Source organism: Antrostomus carolinensis, unplaced genomic scaffold, assembly GCF_000700745.2.
Source record: "Antrostomus carolinensis isolate BGI_N321 unplaced genomic scaffold, ASM70074v2 scaffold6556, whole genome shotgun sequence".
Classification (NCBI taxonomy): domain Eukaryota; kingdom Metazoa; phylum Chordata; class Aves; order Caprimulgiformes; family Caprimulgidae; genus Antrostomus; species Antrostomus carolinensis.
This window is the reverse complement of record NW_010319681.1, coordinates 52,730-65,943: the sequence shown is the minus strand read 5'-3', so window position 1 is coordinate 65,943 and position 13,214 is coordinate 52,730. Positions and strand designations below refer to the sequence as shown.

At 36.9% G+C, this 13,214-nt stretch overlaps 1 protein-coding gene across 1 annotated transcript in view; it reads right to left on the bottom strand.

The window, feature by feature from the left end:
• The window catches only part of LOC104526007 (AMME syndrome candidate gene 1 protein), a 49,055-nt gene that overhangs the window by 6,437 nt on the left and 29,404 nt on the right, over window positions 1–13,214 (bottom strand). Inside the window, exon 3 of the mRNA XM_010169328.1 lies at window positions 6,835–6,949. Coding sequence (XP_010167630.1) covers window positions 6,835–6,949 — 115 coding nt within the window. The remainder of the gene's footprint in view (window positions 1–6,834; window positions 6,950–13,214) is intronic.

Genomic DNA, 13,214 nt, shown 5'->3' with positions numbered 1-13,214 from the left:
GTTAGAAGCTGAAATGAGCCCACTGAGTTTATTCCGAGAACAGAGTAAGTTTTTGCAGCTGATGATTTTGTAACTGTCTATATTCAGTTGCCTAAGCACTAAGATCAGATATTTTCAGATTTTGCACACCTTCAAATCCTGCAGAATATTAGATTTTAAATTCTACTCAACTGTTCTGCATAATAGTGATCACGTAGTATTCATGAGAAACTAACCAGAAGCAGTAGTGATGCATTAGGTGCGGTGTAGGTAACTGCACTGCACTGGATGTTTCCCATTAACTGTTTTAATGGACTTTTAGGCCCATGTCTGTAGAAGAAAATGATGTAGAGCAAAATGAGTAAGGCAACACAACTGCACCACAACTCCTCTGATTGGGAAAATTTCATAACATTCTGTGAAGCATCGATTCAGCTGCATAGCTAAGCAGTACTCTTACTCCAGTACAAATGGCTTTTCATTGTTTAGCTCCACTGAATCAAAACCAGGCCTGAGCTAAACAAATGGAAGCTACACACAAGCAAAATAAGAATGATCCACGCTGAGACTGGCATGGGCACAGTTAGGAATTTATTTTGACTTCCTCAAGAGACCAGCGCTCCTTCATTGATTAAAACTTCTGTGAAATTTCCCCAAATGTTCCTCTCTAAGACAGGAGGTAGGGGCAGGTACACATTTGGAAGGCATCAACTAGACTGCAACTGGCTTACCTATCAGGCTCAGCACGGAACTTTATACAAAGCCCATGGCATGCTTCTCAAACTAACATCAGTGATACACTACAGGCATGTTTTTGTAGAAAAACAACATCTGTGCAGTTCAGAAAAACAAACAATCTTCTTCTGCAGATAGAGTTCAAATTCTGTCTCATCTATGACCATTTATTAGGGAAATGACTACATACAGGTATATCCTTCTGAGCTGCTGAAAGACCACACATTTGCCATATCAGCCTTCCAAATGGACAGGAATCTATTTAGTCTGTTGCTATTGGGAAAGGAAAGAGATAAGGAGACAGACTTAGAAAGGCAAGAAACCAATCTCCTTCAACAGAAATATTTCTATAGGGTTTTAGAGCCTGAAATACTGTAGAGTATGTATCCAGTACTTGTGGATATAAACTTTTTGGCCCACTGTAAGTGGCCTGAGGCTACAAAAAACTAGGTCCACTGACAACATTAATTTAAAAACACAGACCTTTCACTAAATCTAAGGACTGCGTTAAGCTGCATTTTTTATTTTACTTCTGAAGTTACCTCAACAGAACTTCAGACTTTGTTGTGTATTTATACACATTCATATTCATTTATACACATTCTTTTTTTAATTACGCATTTATTTACATACACCTTGGGATGGGGGAAAACACGCACACACCACATTTACTGTTTTTGCCCAGCGCTTCTGGCACTCGCTAGATTATTGCCCATAATACCTCTTTCTCTGTATCTATCTCAGCTGGGCTAAGAAAAAATTGTTCCAGAAACCCAGCCCGAAACCAAAGTTCAAACAACTCTCATGTTCAACTGTTCTGAGTCAAACACAGTCTACAAATCTGTTCCTCTTGTACTGACTCTCCAACCATTCTGAGAGGAAGAAGTAACATTACTCTCATTAGACTACCAGCATGGATAAGCATATAAAACATCAAGCCTCTACACAGTGGAGTAAATTATCATCAAATAACCATTCTGTTCAGTTTTATCTACTGCACTGAAATCTGTAAGAGATTTGCATGCAATTATCACTAATTCATTTAAGATTATTTAATTGTAAACATTTTTTTCAGAAATACATTAAAGCAGAAAACAAAGCATCTGTTACAGAGAATCCATGTGGAATACCCCAGAGCTGGAGTAGTGCAACACCTCCTTGGTGTTAGAAACAAGTGTCTGCCTGTTCCTTAATAAGTTCACTCACTTCTTTGCTGTTTGTTCTCCTCCACTCAAGGCTAGAAACATGGCTGGATATACAGTCCTTACTGCCAGCATGCCAGTTAAACTGCCACAAATTCTGCTTGTCTGTCTCTCAGTTCTGCCAGTCACCACACGATGAACCAAGTGAGGCTGTTGCGAGTTATGGCTAATCCCTCTACTGATTTACAGTTTGTCAGCTCAATCTTTGAACAGCAGCAAGCTATAAACATTTTCAAACAAAAATGCTGGCCTACAACTTGTACAGTATTCCTTATGATAGCACATAACATATTTACCTAACTAGTACTATGGAAACAGCTGTATACAAACTTGTCTGGAAATGGAGCACTTCAGGTTAAGCAACTGTTGCTACTCATTAGAAGCTGACCCCACCTTTTATTAGCTGAATTCTACAGCTTTTTAGCCCCACACTCGTAGCAAATATGCTGGCTTCTTTCTGATCATCTTTAGTAGGGCTTAAATATTACATTCCTATTTAACAATGGAAGCAAAAGACTACTCAGGAGATATGCTCTCTGCTTCATGACAAGCATTCTTTTTTTAATGAATCATTTATATACCGACATGGAATCATTGAGTATCGTCCAAAGGGAATATAATATTGAGATCAAGACTCTTTGTTCCAAGGAATATAAGTTGCAAGAGTTGCTGGTACTGCTGCACTTGCAGGAAGGAAAGAATTTACACAACTCTTACATGTACTAACTTTGTCAACAACAAAAAGCCACCTTTCAGTCAACGTTACTGGCTACAACTGTTTAAGCTAATATTTAAACCAGTGAACACAGGCTAAAGGCCTTTTATATCAACACAGCAAGCATGTACAATTCTGCAGATTTTACTTCTCTGAAGAACAGCAACTTCAGGGCAAAGATCTCTTTCAAGGTATTTTAAGGAAAAGCTGCTCATCAATTCTAGTTATTTATTACCCTGCTGGTATTACAATAATTTTTTCCAAAAAGTTTCTTATTACACTTACATACAATGATAATGTCTTATGATGTTTTATTAAAAAAAATGAGGAGAGGGTCTGAATTAGTAAGGCAGGCTTTACCTTCTAGCAAGAAACTGCACAGATTCTTAATGAAGTCAATGAGAAAATAAATTTAAAAGGTGTTAATTTGCTGTAACATGAAATAAAGAGGGAATGAGTAAAGGCACTTTGCTTTTCTTTTCTGTATTTCTAGAAAAATAAGCATGCAGGGGATACATTAAATCATGTGCCATACCCTCTGAAGTAGGCAGAGCCTGTAGCACCAAAGGTGGAACTGCAAGACCTACAACACGCTCACATCTTATATGTGCCATTTCTAGGACCTGAATCGACTCAACAGGACCTCCTGCGTGTAGGCTTATTTGCCCAAACTGCACACTTAGAAGCTTACAAACCAAACACAAGTTCTTTCTGAAGGACCCAAAGCCATGCTACTTCACAGCAATCTATTCAGACTCTTCTACAGTCCTTCGTTTGGGGTGCTGCGAAACACACACACAGCTCCCAGTGCAACATGGGATACAAGTATATCTGCATTAAGAGTCAATAGCAAAACTGGACACATCCTGAGGCAGGAATTCAAATTTGTGCAGGAAAGAAAAGACTTCAGAGAAGGACAGATCAAAAAGATGAGCTCAAGGAGACTGGAACATGACTAAAGCTGAGTATATGCCGGGAAGGAATGACTGCTATCAGTATGAAATGTGTTTAAAAAGAACTGGTCTCTATGACTTGCCTCCTAATATAAGTCCTTTGATATCTGATCTTCAGTAAGATCAGTACTATTAAAAAAAAAAAAATATATATATATATATATCTATCTTAAGAGTTTCCCATGTTGCCCATTTCGTTGAGATGGAAAGGTTGTGAAACTCCACCCCAGCAGCAACATTTCATGGGTTCTGTATAGTAGAAATGAAGAAACAGTTCATACACTCCCCGTGTTCATTTCAAAGCCCCGTGTCTGTACAGCGTTGAAAATGCACTGCAATTCATATAGTGAGTTGTATATTCTTACTTGCATGTAAGTAAGAATGCTAAGTTATATTTTAGGAAGCATTCTCATGAACTAAGGCACTGCAGTGGTCCTTCCAAGGTTCGTTCTTTCTCCTAGTTACTTTTATAAAAGGTAAAAATGGCAGCAATTGGAAAAATCACATGGGAGCTAAGAGCAGCCAATTCACTCATCTCTCCTGTTTGCTTGGTTGAATTTTCTGCTGCAAAAGGATGTCACACTGCTTTTTACAACTGAAATGTAACTGAAGATAATTCATTAATCAGAGAAAAGAAGATCTATCACTCTGCCTCAGGACATAGGAGACACTCCTGAGCTGTGTCTTCAAGTGATCTTATCTCTAAGCCACCAGAGCACTGCAAGTTGTCTGAATCTGCAATTTTTAAATACTGTGACCTCTGTCAGCAAATTACTGAAATAGCTCCCCCAAGATCTAATGTTTTTCAGGATAATCTTAGCATTATATGAGACAAAACATGCAGAATCTCTCTTTATGTCGTACTGTAGACATCCTGAAATATCTTTTTGCCGTTAATATTGTGTAACTGCAGCTCCCTTAAAAGAAACATGGATGACATAAGCTATCTCACTGACAGGGGCACAAACAGCAATGAATCATTCCTTTAAGGACTAACAATTACAAATTTTATCTTTCTCACTTTTATACACACCCCCTCCCATGACTTTTGCATGGAAAGCTTGTGGGTCATCCACAACTCTGTGATACACTTGAGAAGCATGTTTAACTTACAGGAAAAAAACCAAACCCAAATCATGGAACCTACTTTCTGACCATTTCTTAGCATTCCTAGGAATTTGCTGAAGACTTAAAAAACGTATTATTAAAAAACCTTAAATGAAATAGGAGAGAGCAACTAAGCAAATGGCTAATACAAGGACTATTATATTTTTGACCCTTCCATTCTTTCCTCAGAAGTCAGGGCTTTCCAATAAGAATAATCATGAGAATCCATAAAATCAATCAGAAGTGAGCAAGACTAGTTCTGCAATGAACTTGTTTATACTGTTGTTAAAGTCTCGAGGATTCTACAACAAGATATAGAAAGGACATAGAAAGTAAAAGCCTCCTTTGTTCATACCAGTATTGAAGTTATGGATTAGAAGTCTCTCAAGGAACAAAGTTAAAACCAGTCTTCCCATGGAGAGTGGATTTTTGAACTCAGGCTTTGGTTTCAGCATCTCTTTAAGGATATTTTGGTCATCTTAGAAGTTTATTACTGAGACAATAAAACAGCATCTAATAATATTTATAGACTGCCACATGGAATAAAAGCTAAATGCTATTTCATTATGCACTTCTAAAGAGATATTTTCTGAGTGTATTCATAGTCTGATTTTTAATAAATAATAAAAATGAAATTAAATTGAAAACTTCACTATGGTTACTACCAGAAGTCAACCTAGTAAAGCAGAAGAATTCTACCAGTTTTGACTTCTAGCTTGGTTTAGTATTAAAAGTTGCTACAGTTTTGATTACTTGAAAACCTTGTTTAAAGTACTCTAAGGGCTAAGTGACAAGACAAATCACTTCTCTGAAAAAATCTTCTTGTTGAGAATGCACAGACAGTTTCAGCTAAGATTTATTTTTTGGTCTGACATTACCTGAAAAATGAATAATTCTGTTTATGGTGAAAATGCTGATAAACCCCAAAAGAAACTTCCATTCATCTCATTGAGAACTGCCTATCAGAAGGTAAGAAGTCCTTGTCATTATGAGTCGGACAGGAAATGCATTTTTATTAGATTTTCTTCAGCTACTGTAAAATTCATAATGCTGAGGTTACTGCTGGATACCACTGTTCTGATACAGTACAGCTTCTGACAACAAATAAAACTTCTATTCAATACACATTTGTTATGTGTGAATACAACAGAAGACCTCTTTTTCTTTTAAGAGACCCTGAATATTTAGTAGGGCTAAGTCATAATTAAAAGGAAATACTGTAACTTGTGTAGTGTCTCTGGCATTATAACATGTCCACTACCATATATGACAATATCAAAATTTTTTTAATGTCTACTCAAATATAAGACTCAAGGAGCAACAGAACAGTCATACTGAGATAAGTTCATTGTAAGTCCAGCAACTTGCTTTTTGAAACTGTCTGAGACCAAATAATTAGGGAAAAAACAAAGGAATACAAATAACACTTCCTTCAGTATACCTTCCCAGAAATAAATCTAAAAGCCGCATCTGCTGCCTAATTTCTTTTATGCTGCTGTTCTAAGAGAATGCACGCAGATTTCCTAGAATCTGACAATTCAAATCGATTCAGCTCCACGCATAAGTAGCAAAGAAAAACAAGAGCAACGATGTACTTGGCCTCATTATATAAGGGCTTTGTGGGGTCTGTGCAGGCCACTTGCTCTGAAAGAAAAACAAGTTTTGTGAGAAAGATAAACTGCTTACTCCTACAAGCTAAGTAAGGCAGCTTGTTTTAGGACTGCAATTTCTTGCAGTGCTTGTTTCCAGAAGCATGTATCAGACTTAACTTCCACACTGGAACATCCTCTTTGCAGAATCAATGGACTGGTCTACTATGTTTCTGTAGTTAGCTATGCTGGAAAAGAGGTCACTCGGACTTTGCTTGATGGAGCCAGACATAAATACAGCTGTGCAGACCACTTGCTTCACGTGCATAAGTGGGCAAGAACGCAACTTTATTCCATTTTCATGGCTCAGACTTTTAAGGTGATGACAGTTCTACCAAAAGAATCTTTTGAATATATGCACAAAACAATGTGTACAGAGCTCAAAACAGTGACAACTACACTAAATATACACAGATAATTTAAATTGTGTGATTTCTCCTACAGATGTACATGGTATCAAAGTAATTTCTGTAGAAGATATCTGACAACCTTACCTCCCAGTCCATGTAGTCACATACATCTTCAAAGTTAGTGAGGAGAGACACTGAGCAGAAAAGCCGTGGCAGCTCATCCCGCGTCATTGGGGGGAAACGACTATCTTTAAGGGCACTGTTAAAGAGAAAACAGAATTTCAAAGAATTTTTTTTAAGGTTCAAGGATCTAATGAATCAATTGACAAGTGTAAAGGACAAAAAAAATCCTGATGAAATGATGACCAGTTTGATAATCCAGTTGCCAGTGTAACACCCTGACCAACATTCCCAACTTTTTTCTTAGACATTTGTTTCAGTTCTTGGCTGGCCAGTCAAGCGGTGTTCTGAGCGTCATTCCTCCCTGAGCTGATTTGGTTACTGTGACAATCGTGTTAATGAAGTGGCAGAAAGTTTTTGGAAAAAGTTAGAAAAGCAATAGCTCTTCTACCTGCATTTTAGTAAATTCCTTTCAAAAAGGATTAAACTATACAACATAAAGTAGAGGGGGAAATTCTATAGCCTGCAGTATCAAACACATAGTACAGTAATGAAACTGTCGAACTTAACTGAAAGAAAATCCAAACAAGCAGAATATTCTCCAAAAAAAGAATAATATCCATGCCTACTAGCAAAGATAAATATAAATAGGTAAAAACATCCAAGGGCTCTATAGACTTGTAAACCTACAGGACTTAAAGTTGTTTTGCAAAGCAGAGGTAACGATTAGTAACAGGGAAGCTTGCAAACAGCTGTGCTAATTCTCAAGGCTAATGTACTGTTCTGTAGACAAACACACACCTGATGGGGTAAAATTCAATACAGAGAGGAGATATCTGTGCACAGTCCAGCACACTTTGGAAAACAAAGCAGTTAACAGACGGTAAGCAGTACGACTAAGTAAATCTGGAAAAGCCTACTTGCGTAAATTTGGTTAAGAATCAGTTAAATTGGAAAAGGGAAAGTTAAAGTGAGCATGCTATCTCATAACTTTTTATTCTCTTAATATTTGAGATATGACATACATGAATACAAAAATGCTCATCTCCAACAAAACCAGCCATCTGCTAACAGCTTTTTTATGAGTAAAGAGAATTTAAGATTAAGAGACTCACTAAAGTACTACTATGCTCGTCATGTGTTTCATTGTTTCCTCTGACAATTAGATCATTTGCACTGGTTTTCCTTGGCATACAGCCAGTGGTTGTCATTAGCCAATATAATTACAGCCACGGCCATAGTGTTTAGAACATGGCTGAAATCTCTGCATCAGATACCACCATTTTATATAAAGAGTAGTATAACTTTATCGAAGCAGGCCAAATAAGGACACATAAGCAAAAAATTGTAAAGTTTAGCTAAATTAAATCATCACATGCATAACCAGAAATAGCTTCCAATCATGAATTAATACCATACACTGAAGAGTTAAAATAGAACCTTTATTTTTCTAGGGCAGGGAGAAAGCGGGCTTTTTTCCCTTATATGCTACAATTACAAAAAAGAACATAGGATTGGAATTTAGACTAGAAGCCTTTCTCCAAGCTTTGGTATTTTTACATTACAAAATTGGTCAGAAATTTAGATCTCCATTGTGAAGACATTCATTGTATAATTAAGTAAGAGTTAGCAGGCCTACACTAGCCATTATTGAGGAGTAATTCTAGGCAACCCCAGGTACAGTTGCCATAGGTGTGAGAGAAGATGTTGGGACAGTAACTAGCCAAGATAAATCTTTTGATGTTTACGTAGTACAGGCAGGCCTACACAGACCTGTGAAGAACTGGGAACACTAAGGAGATTTAAAGCATAATGCCTGTGATATTTAACTATGAACTTTCATTGAAGATGTATCAAAATGTATTCTCCAAGATTTTGTTGATGGGCTTGCAAAGCTAGCTTTGTCACTGCTGGGAACCAGGCAAAGTTACCATCTTCTGTTGCCTGGTGTTGTGTAGCAACTTCGGAGATCAATGCACGTAGCTACACCATAATAGCGACGTATGAAAACACAAACAGCTCATTCAGCCTTCATATCCCTCCACATAGCCAGGAGGGGAGTAAAGGAAGGATACTGTGATCACAGGGACTGCTCAAACCAGAAGTCCATCTAGCCTAGTATTAAGCAATAAGTAACAGCAGTTAGTAAAATGAATTAATAAGAACAGAGTAAATACTCAGGGGTTCTTTCCTGGAATACTCTCCAGGAATCCTGGAGAGCTGTTTATAGATTAGGTATTTTGAGACAGAGATGGTATCTCTGCACTTGAAAGCTTTTCAGGGGTTTATTTAGTAAGTGCATATATACATGCTTGTAATATTTTACCCCATCTTTTACTGAAAAACTAAAAAAATGACGTTCATAAAGCCCAATCCTCTTAAAATCCATTGCTACTACAAGTCTGCTTATATGGAAATTTCTCATTTCCCTAAGGTATGCTGTACCTCTATCATCTAACCAATCTATCTGAATGCACTACTGAAAAGCACCTAGAGAGACAAGCATTATTTCATTAACAAACAACAGTTATCTTCAGAAACAACTGTACGTACAGGTATTGCCAATACTTGTTTAAACCTATTTTCACAATTCATGCAACAATCTTACCACGCAATAGATTTCCCCTTGCTAAAGCTGCCCAAAATGCACTTGTGAAACTCAGCTTTTTGAAGCAAAGGTTGTCTGCTGTTGGTGTAAGCCTGATCCCAATAATGTTAGCAATAAGAGTCACAGGCAAATTCCCACTCACTGAAGATCTGCTGCGCTGGCATTACTAGATGAGAAACTACCCTTAATTTAACATACTTTAAAGTTGTACAGAAACAAACATCACACAGCACATGCACAAACCATGTCTCAGCTAGCCTGCTCAAGCGTTGAGATAATAATCTGAAACAAGATGAGTGAATCATGACAAATCTGTGTATTGATAAAAAGCAGAAAGGCACATAGAGCAAACAAAGCAGTTGGGTTTTAGTGAAAGCAGAGCAATGCAGTGAACATCACACACTTATTAGCAAGCTTAGCTGGCTAATTCCATTATTCAACAATACGACACTGGCACAGATACCTTGATTTCACTAACTACCTTATGATAACAAATTGTTTATCAAATGATAGCATCATTTCAACTATATGTAGTTCCTTCAGAAGTGCTAGCTGCTATTCCATCTGTACAGCCTGCTGAAAAATTGCTCAACACTCCATGACTATCCACATCTGTGCACATATCCTGTGTTAGCACTCATGCTGCTGAAATAAGTGAGATATCCGGCAGAACAAGATCAGAGATTTGAATAACAGTCTCTGACACCACTATGACTGATCAATACAGAACACTGCTGCTATTCTATTCCTCCTTCCCTGGCTCCAGACCCCACATTACAATTTGTTTTCATCTTTCTAAATTGCTTGGTCTCCACTGTTACATAAGTAAACCCAAAATCTACCCAGAGAAATTTGTGTTGATAAACAATCAGCAATTGGAACAAAACACACTGACTGGAGATGCCAGCAAGAAAGCATTTATTTGTACTAGTTAGCTACACATTAAATATTCTGTCTGCTAATGCAAAATTTAGGAAACTAAAATAGTCCAGCAATTGTATCAGGTGCCAGTTTTACAAGAACTAGCTTAAAACTTAGTAACCCTTCCCTAATGAGTTTGATCTAGGTGTGCCATATACTACCTTAAAACTAGGAAAAGTTTACCTTTTAGAGTATCAGTCATCTTCGCAATCATTCTTTTATTACTACCACGGTCGAAACTCTCAAGTAAGTTCCAGATACCTTCAGAAAACCTAAGAGCAGCCCAGCTTCATATCATGTCTTCACAGATTAACTGTTTTCATTTTTGCATTTTTTAATGCTTGGTTAGCAGGAGATAGGTCATTAGAGGTGCTTCCCTTCAGAATTCAGCCATTATCCTCGAGCCTAAACTTTATCCCTGTGGGGAGTGAATAAATCACCATCTACTGACTGTTCCGATGATGTCAGTTAAACAAGTGGATGGTATCCAGCAGAGTTCCCCATGGGCAGCTCTCCACATTGCACACAACCTAAGCTCTCGGTGGTTACCAGACTGGCATCACCCTCCAAAATGTCAGCAGGTCTCAACACTTACCAGGGATAAAAAAGCTTGCATGAGCTTTTACTTTTGTTGTTCCTGTTCTGGGAAGAAACAAAATCAGTTTCTAGAGGCAGCAGTTTGGCGCTTTCCATACACTTCATACATACATCTCTGTAGAGTGTACGGACACTCAGACTTCTGCCTCACTTGTCATCTCACTGTGCCACTTGGTGACACAGTCCAAGCAAGTATAAAATACAGCCAAGATAACGTACGCTTGTTTTCCTCAAAAGCCTGTTACTGGTCCGAGCTGTTCAGAATGAAAAGTCACTGTATAATTGTGTGTTGGCATTCTTGATTAGTAAAGGAGACTTTGTTGTGTTTATTATGGAAGCGTTATTTTTGTAGTTTTAAAATGTCATTTTACAATCTTATTCAATGCCATATTCTTCTGTTAATTCCTCCATTAGAAAGACAAAAGGATTCTTATGGAACAAAATCTGGCATATTAGATACCAGGTTTAAAAAATACTAACTCCACAATTTTTCTGTTAAACTTAGAATTAAGCTAGGGTAAGTGAAAATAATTAGTAAAATAAGGTGGAAAAATTAGACAGAGTTCAACACTACTTTTAAAGAAAAAAAAATACTAATTTAAAAAGCATTTTCTAAACCATCTGGTCTTTATTCCTTAATGCCCAGAACTAATATATTGCTGCTGACTAAACGGAAGTACATGGTAGTGAAAAGCTGAAAAGAAGCAGTGCCAAGCAAAGGCAATTCTAGCTGGCCAATAAAAGGACATTAGTTTTTCCACATGGAGTTCTGCTCCATGTTAAAAGTGAAGCAGGCAAAGTCAAAATTGAATCCTGTTCCAAGAAAACTATTTTTAGACACAAAATGCATGCACACACACGGGCAGCCCTTCTGGTTAAATAGACTTTATTTATGCAGTCTTGGGTGTCCTCCTAAGATAAAGCAATTGCCAGTCAAGAAAAAAACAAAACAAAGTGTTACTCAACTATCCTTTTTTCTTCAGCTGAGCCATGCTATACAAATCTCAGTTTCTCCTCAAATGAAGTTTATTTGGCCATAAGCTCTCCAGAAATGTTTTTCAGTAATTTCATTTTCCATGTTCCACTCCTCCTTGTATTTGAGACATAAAAAAAGCTTGCAAACACTTTAAAGACACTGGAAATATTTAAAGAAAAGGAAATTGTTCAAGGTGATAAACAGTATGAAGTTTAGCAAAAAATAAAATTAAGGTTTATATTCCTTAAGACTACATTTTGTTTTTGTAAAATACCAGAGAAGCTCTCAGAATCATCTGAAATGATCGTATGAGCAGGTGAACCAAAATGCAATACATCACTGGGTTGTGCATCTGTAATTTCTGTAGGCTATTAAAACACTTAAAAAAAAAAAGTGAACTTCAGTCTTTAAGAACCTATGGCTCTTAAATGTGGTGTGACGGATGGGTAACAAACAGTAAGACACAAACTAAGGAAATAAGAAATAGTAACAGAGCTCCATTAATCAGTTTAGAAGTGCCAGAAAATCTCTGTGATTTAATTTAAAGGATCCTTTAAAAAAGTTTGATAGCACATAAGCATCAAAACTAGTAAAGAAGGATTTAGGTGTAGATAAATTAAGGTATTAAATGTATTAGACTTATTATTTTATTATTTGATATTTCATTACAATTATTAAGAATGAAATTTCTCAGTAAACCTCTTTTTTAGGGACAGTCACATCTACAGACTCAAACTGGACACAGAGGTTAGGCAAAATTGGATACAGTTTTGTATGTTACTGGAAATTACTTTGGAGGCTTAAACATGACACAGGGGAAGGAGATGCAAAGGAAACTGTCAAACATGGGGCATGATATAAGTAATACTCACTTTTATAGGAAGTGTAAATGAGGCAGAGACATTAAGTGACTCATGCAATTCAGGAGGCTTGCACAGTAAGTCAGTGACAGAATCCAGAATAGAATCCAAGATCCCCAGCTCCTAAAAAAAAATCTGCTTTTTGTGACAGCCTCTCTTTCACAATCTGCTCAGCCTACCATGTAGAAACATAGGTCCCAGAAGATTAATCAAAATAGAACTGATAAATTTAATCAAATTAATCCAATTAAAAATAAATTTCCCATTACTTTTTCAGTTCACCACTATAGTGAATTTTCTCTTCACCAGTTTCTGATATTGAACACAACTAAACCAAAATTTTTATTTTTTGGTTTCTAAACAATTCTTCAAATGTCATCAGTAAAGTTATGAAAAATAGGCTAAAGATCTCATTTCACAAACTATTACCCTCTCTGATAAA